A 14875-nucleotide genomic window follows, 5' to 3' on the forward strand; every position below is an offset into this window, starting at 1 on the left:
TCCAGTTCTCACTTCCATACATTACTATTGGGAAAACCATAGCTTTAACTATACGGACCTTTGTTGGCAAGGTGATGTCTTTGCTTTTTAAGATGCTATCTAGATTTGTCATTGCTTTTCTCCCAAGAAGCAGGCGTCTTTTAATTTTGTGACTGCTGTCACCATCTGCAGTGATCATGGAACCCAAGAAAGTGAAATCTCTCACTGCCTCCATTTCTTCCCCCTCTATTTGCCAGGAGGTGATGGGACCAGTGGCCATACTCTTAGTTTTTTTGATGTTGAGCTTCAGACCATATTTTACGCTCTCCTCTTTCACCCTCATTAAAAGGTTCTTTAATTCCTCCTCACTTTCTGCCATCAAGGTTGTGTCATCAGCATCCCATTCACTACTGCCTTTAAAATTGAGATGAGGGTGTAAAACATTGCATGGGAAGATGCTGTTTGAACTCCAGGTATGCCGATCTCATGTTACCTAGTAGCATAGGAGGAAAGCAAATTCATTTGCCTTCGGGCTGGATATACTTTCACTTTTATGTTTCAGCTGAGCTGTATGGTTTACTCCCTGTTTTCTGTGGGTATTTGATTACGGTGCAAATGGTTTTCTTTTCTTTCTTTCTTTTTGCTTTGTTTGCAAAGGAATTATGATATTGCTTCTTCCCAGGTTATTGCTGTGAAGCTGGTCGCGGAAGTAAAAATGTAGATTTCTAATTAATCCCTAGGTTAATGCTGAACAGTGATGCCAGGGCAATAAACAACATCCTGTAAATAAGCATTTTCAACTCAAGTTTAGAAGCAGCTGGAGGCATGTGAGCAACTTCAGATAATTATTGCCTGCTCTGCTGCCACAAATTGCTTGGAGGGAGAGGGATGAAACATGAACACAGCAGAAGTTGCAGATCCAAAGCTTGGGCCCCATCTGCACTATAAATTGAAAGCAGTTTCGTACCACCTTTAACAGTCATGCTGTCCCCCAGAGAATCCTGGGGATGCTTGTGCTCAGAAGTCTTGGGAAGTCTATTCCCCCAAGGAGCTACAATTCCCAGAATTCCCCAGGGAAGGTTATTGACTATTAAAACTACTCTGAGAATTGTAGCTGTGTGAGGGGAATAGGGGTTCCCTAACAACTCTCTGCACCCTTAGAAACCACAATTTCCTTTGGGGAAAGCGGTGTGATGCCGTTTTGGGTGTACAATCATACCTTGGGTTATGGCCGCTTCAGGTTGTGTTTTTGGGTTGCGCACCACGCCAAACCCAGAACGGGTTACTTCCGAGTTTCGATGCATGCACAGAAGCACTAAATTGCATTTCATGCATGCGCAGAAGCCCCAAATTGCAACCTGCACGTGCGCAGACGCAGTGCTGCGGGTTACGGATGCTGCGGGTTGCGAACGCGCCTCCCGCACAGATCGCATTCACAACCTGAGCGTCTACTGTATAATGCAGGCGGGGCCTTAGTCCCTTTTCAGATGATACCTTTATACTGCAGGACTTGCCATCTGCAGATGCGGCTCAAAAGGACCCTGTCCAAGACCAGGGGAGCTGCTGGCAGTCAGTGTAGGCAATACTGAGAGAGATGGAACAGTGGCTTCATAAGGCAAGTTTATGTTACATCGATGGTGAGGTTGTGTGACTCAGGACCAGAACTGTTGCTTCCAGGGGTTCACATGGAAGCTGCTGTGTGACTTTCCAACATGTAATCTTTTTGTTTTTGTTTTTTTTATAATAATATTTATTAAAGTTTTACAACAAACATACATAAACATACATAAAATAAAACTACATAAACAACAAATAAAAAAACAAAACATAATAACATACATATTTCTTATACCTAATATTGCTTTCTCACATTGTAATGGGACTTCCTCCTGCCCCCTCCTCCTGTGTCCCTTGCGAATACCTTCTCGTAACTTCTTAAATTCCCAAACACTAATAATCTACCTTCTAATTACTAAAATTCCTTAATATTTTATACCTCTTAACCTATATTATAACATTGCCTAAATAATTAAACCTTTATCTTATCTTACTCCTTATCATCTTAAAACTTAATCATCTATCTTCTATTCTACAGCCTATCTTATCCTCAAATTATATCTAACTTTCAATCATACAATGATCTTTTAAATACAATTTAAAATTTCTCCATTCTTTCTCTACCGCGTTGTCCCTCTGGTCACAGAGTTTCCCGGTCATTTATGCGAGCTCCATATATTCCATCATTTTCATCTGCCATTCTTCTATCGTTGGTAGTTCTTCTGTCTTCCAATTCTTTGCAATCAAAATTCTAGCTGCTGTTGTGGCATACAAAAAAAAGTTTCTGTCACTTCTACAAATATCCAGGCCTAGGATGCCCAGCAAAAAGGCTTCTGGTTTCTTCTTGAAAGTGTTTTTCAACACTTTTTTCATTTCATTATATATCTTTTCCCAGAAGTCCTTTACCTTAGGGCACGTCCACCACAAATGGAAGAAGGTTCCTTCTGTTTGTTTCCAACATGTAATCTTTTGAAGCACCAGAACTGCGGATGCTCCTTTGCAGCATTGTCAGAGGGGGGCCTCATCTTCTCTCAGGGCAGAAACTTTGCCTTTTGAGCAAATGAAGATATAGCTTTTCTCATTTTTTCAGCCCATGCAGAAGAAGCTCTGCCTGTGGGGCCACTTATAGTGGATGGGCAGAGAGCTGAACTAGGGGGAGCTGGATTTGAACCCTTGCTCAGGTCTGAAACAGCCATGCAGAGAAGAAGAAAATCCAGCATAACTACTAAAAGCACAAAGCCAATGAAAATAATGGAGAAATGCTGAAAGCATAGGATGAACTTTCCTGGGGAAGACGCTGCCACTAAAAAGGCGCTCTTTCTTGGCACCCCCAGTTCTGTCTTAGCTAGTTATTGTTGTGTGGGTTGGGGGGGGGAGTGGAGTTCTGCCCACAGCTGAGTCCCAGGTTACAGGGAACCAAAAATGATCAGGGGCACAGATAGCAACGACTTCCAAGCCAGTCCGAGGCCCAATTCCAGCTCCAACAAGGACTCCTGCAAAACACAGGTCAGGGAGTAGTCGAAGTAAACCAAGGTTTCAGCAGACATTTTCCCAGCAACGCTGGTGGCATTTTTGGATGTGTGGGAGGGAGTAGACTAGCAGGGGTGCCTGTCAAAAAATGTGAAGTGTTTGATGTTAATGCAACTTTGAGAAGTAGATTTTTAATCTACTTAAAAATTCTAAGCCGGAAAAAGGGGGAACTTTTAAAATGCTACTTACAGATAGGTTTAGACATAAGTATGTCAGTGAATGTGGGGCGGGGGTGTGTGTGCAGCGCTTTTTATTTATTGAAAGTGGGAGTTTCTCCTCCCACGCACTTTCCAGATTGGCTTGCCTTCCTATCTGAGCTGCCTTTAATTTCAAAGGATTCATGCAAAATGTCACGACTCAGTCTGTAGCTGAGAAGCGAGTAAGTTTTCACGTTCCAAAAATCCACAGCAGCCCAGAGGGCTTTAAGAATGTATCCTAGAGGTTATGTTCACGTGAACAGGGGAAATAGTGGGCATAGCCAGGGGGGTGGGGTGCTGCACCCCCTAAATCAAGTAAAGAAATAATAATACTTAACTGACCAATTGCCTAAGACAGTGTTTTTCAACCTTTTTTGGGCAAAGGCACACTTGTTTCATGAAAAAAATCACGAGGCACACCACCATTAGAAAATGTTAAAAAAATTAACTCTGTGCCTATATTGACTATATATAAAGTAATTCTCTTGAATAGGAATCAAATAAACACAAAGAAAGTATTTTATAATTACTTTATTATGAAATAGTAAGTAAACAGAAATATGAAAATTATAAAATACTTTATTCAGTGCGCAACCTGGGTCTGTTTGGCTGAACACAAAGCTGATATTTTTTTTAAATCTTTCGAATTTTTCAATTTCCCCCACGGAACACCAGGCAACATCTCGCGGCACACTAGTGTGCCGCGGAACAGTGGTTGAAAAACACTGGCCTAAGATAACTCGGTGCTGCCCCCCCAAAAAAACATAAATCCTGGCTACACCCATGTGTTCCATATAAACACACATATACATAAATACAAATTACTGTAATGAAAAATCATGCATACACGATTTAGAAAACGCAACCATATTCTGGTCTTGGCACATGTCTCAGAATGTACCGTGCTGTAATAGTGGAAGGGTTATATGAAGACAGCCAGTGAATGACCCCCCCCCAAAAGTTACATAGTGTTTTGCTATGGTAACTGAGTATAGGAGTAATTTTTTTGTGCCTTTTGTGTTGCATCCCATAGAAAGGGAATATATAAGCCATATGGGATTTTTCTCTTTCCTTTGGTTATCTGTGTGTACTGTCTGGAACTGCCACTCAAAAATGCTGGTTCCTCTGTCAGGTTATCAGGGCAAATGTGCCTGTTTCATTTTTCACAGCAAACCTAATGCAAAGTGAATATTTCACAGTTCTTCCATGCTCCTCATGTGCTTCGACACCATGCAATGCAGCAAATGGACAAAGGGCCATTATTCTTTTAACGTGACAAATTACATGGTTCTAGCCTGGAGCTTATCACAGTGGTCCCAGATATTGAAATGATCGGCTCTTCAGATGATAGAATAGATGTACCATGGATTTATTTGAGGGCGGATGCCCAAATGATGGACATTCATAAAGATTTATGGCGTGCGTACCTGCATGTATACAACCCCACCAACAATGAAAGCCTCATAGCTTGAGGGCAGTTCGTGCCTTTTATATCCAAGTGACGAATTTCAACAGATGAATTTATTATTTTCATATATAAGGTGAAATTCACCGTTTATCAAATCACATTTTAAATAAGAACGCCTTTTATTTCAATGGCAGAATTGGGATCTGGCCCTCCCGGGTGCTTCTGTGTGCATGGAGGGGAGTCTATTGGACGATGAATCTCAGATGGATGGCCAGAGGAGTAGGAGACTTTTGGTCCAGGGGCCTCCTATCTTTCCTTTCCTTCTCGGCCCATATCAGGATTATTTCCCTTCTCCCATTCACCTGGACTAGTTAAAGGGGCCCGTAGCAACCTTTCCTTTCATGCAGTGAACAAGAGGGGCACGTTCCTTTGAAATCACTGTGTTCCTCTCCTGTTCATTAGTTGTTCTTGTGTGACTATACCAGGGGTCCCCAAACTTACCTGGCCTCGGGTCGGTTCCTCCGGCGCCTATCGCATGGAGGGCAGGGGAGCGCGCCCATACGTGCGTGCACTTGCTTTTTCCGGTGCACTTCTAGGTCGGCACAGCACTGAAAATAGTTTGTGTGCGTGTGCATGGGCCTCTGCAGACCTGAAAGTGCGCCGGAAATGATGTTTTGTGCATGCTCAAAACCTGTTTCCGTCATTGCACCGACCCGGAGATGGGCAACCGCACTGCACTGCACCGGTAAGAGCGGGCGGTGGGGGTTGCCGGGAGCCGCAGAATTGGCTCGCGTGGGCCGCATTCGGCCCGCAGACCTTAGTTTGGAGATGTCTGGACTATACAGTTACTTGCTTTAAGCACGGGTTGAACTGGAGCAAGGGGCTTGTCTCTCCCCCAAAGTATCCTCAAAGTTTTTTTTAGAGAGAATTCTTGCCAGTGGTGAGATGGGCAGAGACAAACCCACATCCTGGATCCCCGTTCTCCCCTACAGAGAAGGAACTAATCACGCTAAGTACCAATGTTCGCTTTTCTCCTCCTAGGAAAACATGCATCTGTTATCAGGCGTGTGTTCACTTCCTTTTCTGAAGCAGCTGTGTGAGAAAATCCAATTGTATGTATTATTTTCTTTTTTTTTAAATTAAATCTTTATGCTAGCCATTGATTAAAATATATTTTTAGTTTACTGCAGAAGGTACATATTGCTCAGCAGCCCAGGACACACACACACGGACACACACACACACACCTCAAACAGCATAACTCCTCCCCATTATATTATCTGAGAAAGGAGATATAATCTGCTGGATAATGTTGGTGCCACAAGAGCCCTTTGAACAATTGCAGATCAAAATGTTGTATTCATAGCTATATTGTCATTTCTTCTCCATGTGCTGATGTTAATGCATTTTTAAATCTTGCTGCCCGCGTTGGCTTTGTGACTCAGTTTCACTATATAGAAGGCCTAGAAGCTGGAAATGTGTTAATAGCCACTTAGCACACAGGTTTTAGCAAAATTTGTGTGATGTCACATTTCGTGAAAACGTCACTGACTCCCTGTATATCAAAGATGCTAATGCCAGCACTGCGAAAGAAAGAGTAACTGATATTATCAAGGGTGGATACAATAAATATAGTGTGAGTTAGAGGCAATGTCTGGTTACCTTATAGTGGGGACGACCAGCCCTTTTTACATCGAGGGCCACATTCTTTTTGGGGCAGTTTCCACTTGCCAATTGTAGGTGGAGCCAAAGTCAAAGAGAGGCAAAAGTATTATCCAGAATCATTTTCACCCTGCTTCAGTTTTCACTATTGGAAATCGGATTAGAATTTCCAATCTTGTGTCAGTCCATTCAAATCCTGCTACATTTGATGGGGTTACTCTCAAATAAGTGTTAAGAGGCGGGGGTGAATTATAAGAACAGTCCAATATAGATACTGTACTGGAAAGCAAATGAAATTAATTCTTTTCTGACTTTAGTGTGCTAGACACACACTATATGGCAGGGACCAGCCAGTTAAATATCAGACAACTGGATGGGGTTCTTTCCCCCAAGACATGCAGGTGAAACTCGAAAAATTAGAATATCGTGGAAAAGTTCATTTATGTAAGCAATTGTTTTCATTAGCTACTGGAGTTTAATATATGAGATAGACTCATGACATGCAAAGCGAGATATGTCAAGCCTTTATTTGTTATAATGGTGATTATTATGGCGTAAAGCTGATGAAAAGCCCCAAATTGAGATTGTTAATTTGGGGTTCTCATCAGCTGTACACCATAATCATCACAATTATAACAAATAAAGGCTTGACGTATCTCGCTTTGCATGTCATGAGTCTATCTCATATATTAGTTTCGCCTTTTAAGTTGAATTACTGAAAGAAACGAACCTTTCCACGATATTCTAATTTTTCGGGTTTCACCTGTATGAGCGGAAAGATATTTATTCACAAATCATCAATTTATTTTCATCCAGTAACATACTATCCATTCCAGTTGTTCTGAAGCTGCACCAGAGGGGGGGGGAATGGTTTCAAATGTAAAATAGAAGGGTGGGGAGTGAACAGAGAGGAAGGCACACAATGGTGGTATGCTAGAATCAAGAGGCATCAGTGGCTGCATAAAATGAAGCCAGGGCTGCATGTGTCTCTTGGGCCTCAAGTTGCCCACCTGTGCCTTGTAGAAAGAAAGGGGGAAGCGGGACTAAGGGAAATTATTGATTCTAATAACTCAGAGAACCTGGCAGCACAGATTTTTTTTTTCATCTTTTAACTAACACCATGCGGTTTATGTCATCTCCTTACTACATTGTTTATGGCTCTTGCTCTCGATTTTAGCAGAGTAAGGAGGAAAGCTAATGGACCGAAGAAAAAACCTCCCAAACAAAACCTCATTTTAAACAAGCGTTTTAGTGTCAGGTACAGATTTACTGCATAAAAATCTGTGATACTAAATCCCAGGGCTTGAGAGTGAAAATCATCCAAGTAGAAAGGGGAAGAAGCTCCCACTTGTGATAATAAAAGGATATAGCCTTGAAGCAGGTTTCTAAGGGAAAGGTAGTTTTTTATTAAAAGCATATTTTAAGCCAAGACTTGGGTACCTTTCTGAAAACCATTCCCTTCCCCCAACCTCCAGGAGTTGGGCTAATTTCATACTCTAGAGCAGGACTGGAGAACCTTTGGCCCTTCAGATGTTGCTGAAATATAACTCCCATCATTGCTAGCAAGCATGGCCATTGGTCAGGGGTGGCAGGCAGGACTAGTAACTTAAGGCTGCCATACATCCGGGTTTATTGGACTGACAAAATGGTGTCCAGGCAGATTTTAATTTGGACCATATGTCCATACTAGGGCTGGGCCGGTGTATCGTCCAAAACCGGTTTGAAGTCCATATTGTGATAGTGGTTTAATAATTTTTGACCTGGCAATATATCACGAATCATAATGCGTGTGTGTACGCACGCACGCTATGGAAAAATCACAATGTGGGAAAAACCGTGAAGCCAACCAGTGCCTCTATATAGCTCCATCCTTATTTCAGACTGTGATACAGTCAAACCTCTCCTTACGTCTGCCTCCTCTGTACTGTATTCCATACATGTAAGGTAGCTCTGACCGCCACTCTGCTGGGATAAGCTATGTGAAATTCACGTGTGCAAATGTCGATCAACTGATGTGCACAAAGATCACCAACCAAATTGCTCCAGATACATGTAAAGGTTGTCCTGGTGCTCACAATGACAGATGTGCTTAGTTTAATATCAACTCCTAGGCCAAAGAATGAAAACTGTTTTTTTTAAAGCTCTTTTCCATATATAATAACAATTGCTTGCAGAATAGATGTGTGTATGTTAGAGCTGTTAATGGTGCAGAAGTGATAAGCTGAACTCTTTATAGCACTGTTTGCAAAAAAAGAAAAATGTTTGTGAGCGTTGTGTTTATCCTTCCAGACTTATCCGTAGTAAGTTAGCCTTTGAAGACCTTGATGGAGATAAATTTAGTCTTTATCCGGTAAGTAAAGTCATATGCTGGCAACAAGATTCTCACAAGAGTCCCTTTTAGTATCTGTAAAGCCCATCACTTTATAAAGTAGTGGCTCAAGACTGTGGGGGTACTCTCCATTACTTTGAAATACTGTTTCCTTTATGATGAAGAAAAATAATTATTCCTTTTATATTCTTTCTGGAGGCTTGGCCATGGAAATACATTGCCCAGAGAAGCAAACTGCTCTGCCAAAGATTGTCATGTTTATTGAATTATTAATAAAACATGAAGCAAACTTATATGAAAAAGTATTAAAATTGCCAGGGTGTCTTATTTCTGCATGAAAATAAGCAATGTGCCATTTTAAAAAAAGGCAGCTGGGAGGGTTGGTTTATAAATGTCTCTTCCCCCCCCCCCTTTCTGTAGTTAGATTTTTATTTTAGATATTTTTAATGGTTGGCTGGAAGGGGACGGAATTACAATGCTACACTTTACTTCATTTCTCTTCCTGGTTAGACCTTAAGAGGATATCACTGGAGAGGTAGAGACTGTGACGATGTCCAGGCCTCTGTGTATCCTGGCAGACGGTAATTTGGATGGTTTAAATTCTTCTCTCTTGTTAGGACAAATCACTTCTTTAGATATTATAGTATAGCTTCAGTTAACCCCAATAGCTTGGGTAGGTGTGTGGGACTCCCCAAAGGCGAACGGTTTGCCCATGAGAGGGTCTGCATGATAAAATATATGTGGGAACTGGTGTAGAGCGGATTTAGATAGTCAGGATAGCCGCATAGCAGAAACATAGGTTATGCATATCCTGAATTGCTATCTATTTATTTTCTTAAAGTCTTTTATTTATTAACAAATATTTTAATGCTACTTTTCGGCACTGAAACATTCACAAAAACGCACAACATCAAGTATCGTAAAAGAACAAACCTGTATCTTTTTAAAGACATTGCTGTTTTCCCATACAGTTATGTTTAAAAACTTTTTTCCCTAAAAGTTCTTGAGCGTTTGTTCAGGGCTTCATCCATTAGCATCAGAACTTTACATTGATCGTGTTGATTCTGGGGCAGATGCTGTAAGAAAGGTGTGTAAGTAAAATGCTACCTTAACCCATTTCTGAAATGTATTAATTTCCTTTCTATTGTAGCCCTGATAACTGGGATGCAGATAAGGACTCCAACTGTAATGGAATATGGGTGAGTTGTTGGATGTTAACGTTTTGACATTTCCCACAGATGTTCAATCCCGATTTTGGAATCTGCCGATGTGAGTTTTTATTTTATGAGTTTTCGAAAGAATAGACTTCCCCAGGTTAAGAATGCGTCTGTAATGCCTCCACAGGTACAGTGGTCCCTCGGGTTACAGACGCTTCAGGTTACAGACGCTTCAGGTTACAGACGCTTCAGGTTACAGACTCCGCTAACCCAGAAATAGTACCTCGGGTTAAGAACTTTGCTTCAGGATGAGAACAGAAATCGTGCTCTGGCGTCGCAGTGGGAGGTCCCATTAGCTAAAGTGGTGCTTCAGGTTAAGAACAGTTTCAGGTTAAGAACGGACCTCCAGAATGAATTAAGTTCTTAACCCGAGGTACCACTGTATTACCTTGGGGCCAATCTTCCCTTTAAAAATCTGTTACGAAAGTTGCCCCCGCCACTCTTTTGGATAGTGAAACTGTCTTACATAATTAATCCTTATTTCAAAAACTCGTGCATTCATAGGATATCAAAAAGCAACAAGGTGAGGGTAAAAACTTGGTTTATTTTATTTCAATGGTAGATCTAGGAATCCTTGACACATGGCAAACCGCTTATGAAAATGAAGAGGATATCAAAAGGGCTTGTGAAATGGCCTTGGGATCTGCTGTTCAAAGAAAGAAAACCTCAGAGATCTAAGTGGGTCCTGGAGTGAATCTTAGGAACCTCTTTGGATGCTAGAAATTGTGTTTACTACAAATACTACTACTACTACTACTGTTGATTTTTTAAAATTTGAATACCGCCCTTCATCCAAAGATCACAGAATGGTTCACGAAAGAAGAATGCAAAATGAGAATGCAAAAGACATAATAAAACACAAAACGAAAACAAACCAGTAACCCCCCCCCCCTCCCACAAACACATTTCAAAAGCCATAGAATGCCAGTCAGCCGAATGCCTGGTTGAAGGGAAACGTTTTCGCCTGGCCCCCAAATATATGGTGAGCCTCCCTGGGGAGAGCGTTCCACAAATGGGGAGCCATTATTTATGATACAATTATTTTATTATCAGGATTTTGATTTGGTCGTTTTTATTTTTGGTTACTTACATGCTTATATGTAAGCCACACTGAATAATTTTTGTTTTAATTTAGATTAGTTTTATTTATCTTATTGCATTAGGAATCGGGGACGTGGGTAGCACTGTGGTCTAAACCACTGAGCCTCTTGGACCTGCCGAACATAAAGTTGGCAGTTTGAATCCCCGTGATTGGGTGAGCTCCCGTTGCTCTGTCCCAGCTCCTGCCAACCTATCAGTTCAGAAGCACACCAGTGCAAGTAGATAAATAGTTACCACTGTGGTGGGTAGGTAAATGGCGTTTCCGTGCTCTCTGGTTTCCACCACGGTGTCCCGTTGCACCAGAAGCAGTTTAGTCATGTTGGCCACATCACCCAGAAAGCTGTCTGTGGACAAACACCAGCTCCCTTGGTCTGAAAGTGAGATGAGCGCCGCAACCCCGTAGTCTCCTTTGACTGGACTTAATTGTCCAGGGGTCCTTTACTCTCTTTTTTTAACCTACATATAACATGTCTGGCTCATGCTATCCCTTTGTGTATGATAAAAGAAAGCCTCTTTACCCATTCCAGCCATCATAGAAAAGTGATCCTCAGCTATTTGGGTCCCCCAAGTATTCATGTTGCTACTGCTCAACGTTTTCTAACAGACTGGGGTGCCTGCATTTCATTGTGTTGCCTGGAAATAAAAGTGAATGTGCATAACTTAATTGATGCTTCTCTTCTCTCTCTCTCTCTCTCTCTCTCTCTCTCTCTCTCTCTCTGTGTGTGTGTTTGTGTGTGTGTGTTCAGCTCCATGAGTTAATTTTCTTTTCTCATCCATTAGGGTGTTGATCCAAAAGATGGCATTGCCTATGAGCAGAAATTTTGTAAAGGTAATTTCTCTAATTTTAAAATATAGCTGGGAATATTGATTGCAAATCGCCCGATTCATTAAACTAATAATAATTCTGAAGCATATTATGAAAAACAAAAAGGGAATGTATGAACACAGTACAAATGAGGGTCATCTGTACAATCCTCATATTGTCATCAGATGTGCTATTCCTTTTGAAGGCCAAGCTCAGGGAAACCAAGCTCTGCAGGTGGGAAGTTGATTGGCCTGTGGTATTGGTGTCACAGTGCCTCCCACTCCCTACGCCAGGGCAGTTTTGCTTTTTTTTAAAAAAAGAAAAGTTTGTTTTTAAAGGCACCATATAAACCTTGATTCACTGATAATAGGCAGGGAGAGAATCAGAGCTGTCAGTCAGCCAGCATTTTAAATGGAGGCTCACTTCACCAGGAAAAAAACAACAGGCCAGTCTCCCTTTTTAAAAAAAATGCCTTTGAGCATCCAAATTGATTCATTTTCTTATTGCAGAATTAGTTACCAGTAATTCTGCAAGAATTATGTCATCATAATATCATGCATTTTTTTTTTGAAGGAAGCTGTGGATGAGTCGGTGAAATTGTGAACTTGATTTCTGGAGATTGTTGTTGTTCAGTCGTGCCCGACTCTTTGTGACCCCATGGACCAGAGCACGCCAGGCACGCCTATCCGTCACTGCCTCCCGCAGTTTAGCCAAACTCATGTTAGTAGCTTCGAGAACACTGTCCAACCATCTCGTCCTTTGTCGTCCCCTTCTCCTTGTGCCCTCCATCTTTCCCAACATCAGGGTCTTGTCTAGGGAGTCTTCTCTTCTCATGAGGTGGCCAAAGTACTGGAGCCTCAACTTCAGGATCTGTCCTTCCAGTGAGCACTCAGGGCTGATTTCTTTAAGGATGGATAAGTTTGATCTTTTTGCAGTCCATGGGACTCTCAAGAGTCTCCTCCAGCACCATAATTCAAAAGCATCAATTCTTCGGCGATCAGCCTTCTTTATGGTCCAGCTCTCACTTCCGTAGATTACACTGCCATTCTGTCCTGTTGGAGTGACGCAAATGACAAGAGCCCATCGCAGAACTTAGACCGGGTAGAAGCTGGCTGAGGCAGACATAGTTGGTTGGGTGGGCTGAGATAAAAGCAGGGGTGCCGACTGCATCACGTGACACTCAAGCTGGGATGCAAGGGTGTCATGCCACTGTGATGCCAGCGTTTGTGTGTTGGGTAGGGAGGAGGAGGGGGAGCGGAGCCACAGGATTTGGGGGGGGCATCCCCCTTCTTGAAAATTTTGGGAGGGATTGAAGACCACCCTCAGCTCCCACTCCTCAGCGTGCCTGGCTGAAAGAAGCTCTGTAGAAAGACTTGGAAATCACTATAAATAGACCTCATGCTTCTGAATTCATATATAGAGCCTTGTGCTCCTGAATTCCACACCCTATTGCACATAACAATATGTTATTGGTGTAATGTTGTTGCTGGCAGTCATGGAGTTCTTTTACAGAGGCAACAATGCCACGTGGGCAGTATATAAATTAGCCCACAGCAGAGCTCAAAACGGTGCACTTCCTCAACAAACACAAATTGAGCTAATGATGGTGCCTGTACGTGATGGAAATCACCCCTGAATAAAGCTAACATGGACCTCCCACAAGGCCTATTCTTGTGCCACCACTAATGTTTAGTAGCTGCTTGGCAAACACAAACCAGTTCGTCATTAAGGAGGGAGCAGAAGTTATACTTCTTCCTGATTTTAAAAAGCCAGTTTCTTTGAACTGGTTCTCAGGACACTGTAGGCCAGGGGTCAGCAAACTTTTTCAGCAGGGGGCCAGTCCACTGTCCCTCAGACCTTGTGGGGGGCCTGACTATATTTTTTTTGGGGGGGGGAAATGAACGAATTCCTATGCCCCCAAAATAACCCAGAGATGCATTTTAAATAAAAGCACACATTCTACTCATGTAAAAACATCAGGCAGGCCCCACAAATAACCCAGAAATGCATTTTAAATAAAAGGACACATTCTACTCATGTAAAAACACCATTTTTTAATAAAAATAAAAGGACACATTCTACTTTAAATAAAAGGACACATTCTACTCATGTAAAAACACACTGATTCCCGGACCATCCACGGGCCAGATTTAGAAGGCGATTGGGCCGCATCCGGCCCCCGGGCCTTCGTTTGGGGACCCCTGCTGTAGGCCAAACTCCAACTTAGTGAACAAGTTTTCTAGGTCTCCAGAACTCTCTATGTTACACAAAGCATGTGAATAAAGACGTAGCCCAGTTGTTGATTTTGGGAGGCATTTTCTCTCTCTTGTGGACTAAGACGACTGCCTTTGTTTTTTATGTGCCCTGAAATTGCAAGAGATGTTATCAGGCATCATCCATCTTTAAAGGCTGGGTGCAGTGAAGCAGTCGGTGTTTATGAGAAGCTTGTAATTTTGCCCTAATAGACCAAATTGAGAGCAATGCTCTCAATGCCCTGATTTCACTAAATGCTCTACTTTTATTGAACGTACTGCAGATAGTAAAAATTTATGTTGCTCCCAGCAGGGTCCACTTTAAATTCAAGCTTTAAAAGAAGCCTAGTAGAAATTGGTCTAATTTAGCATGCACTTTTTGTAAACTTGATTGATGTGTCCATTTATTTTAGGTTATTTATAGTGCAGAGGAAGTTAAAAATGTTATTTTAGGTTTGGAAATGAGCACAAATGGCCAAATCGTTGTTTTGATTGCTCTTTGTGTGCTGGAACTGCTGTGTGGGTTTTCTTAATTCGGTTGTGCTTTGTGCAGCATACGGGTTTGCAATGTGAGGGGGGGAAATAATTAAGCTTTTAAAATTATTAATTGTCTTCCATAGGCACAGAGTCCAAGGGAATCATTTTGTTGGGAGATTCAGCTGGGGCTCATTTTCACATCCCTCCTGAATGGCTGACAGCATCGCAAATGTCAGTGGTATGTTGTTTCAGCTGGTCATTGTACTGATCTCAGTTGGCTGTCCTATAATTATTATTTTTCTCTATTACTAAGGGTGCCCATTATAACTGCCCTCTGTTATAAAGGGTGCCCATTGAGTAT

General features: G+C 41.9%; 1 protein-coding gene across 1 annotated transcript in view; it reads left to right on the forward strand.

The window, feature by feature from the left end:
- The window catches only part of AOAH (acyloxyacyl hydrolase), an 83541-nt gene that overhangs the window by 33887 nt on the left and 34779 nt on the right, over window positions 1-14875 (forward strand). The window contains exons 6-11 of the mRNA XM_033165905.1: window positions 5713-5783; window positions 8623-8683; window positions 9173-9243; window positions 9813-9861; window positions 11761-11809; window positions 14658-14752. Coding sequence (XP_033021796.1) covers window positions 5713-5783; window positions 8623-8683; window positions 9173-9243; window positions 9813-9861; window positions 11761-11809; window positions 14658-14752 — 396 coding nt within the window. The remainder of the gene's footprint in view (window positions 1-5712; window positions 5784-8622; window positions 8684-9172; window positions 9244-9812; window positions 9862-11760; window positions 11810-14657; window positions 14753-14875) is intronic.

Source organism: Lacerta agilis, chromosome 12 (assembly GCF_009819535.1).
Source record: "Lacerta agilis isolate rLacAgi1 chromosome 12, rLacAgi1.pri, whole genome shotgun sequence".
Taxonomy (NCBI): Eukaryota; Metazoa; Chordata; class Lepidosauria; order Squamata; family Lacertidae; genus Lacerta; species Lacerta agilis.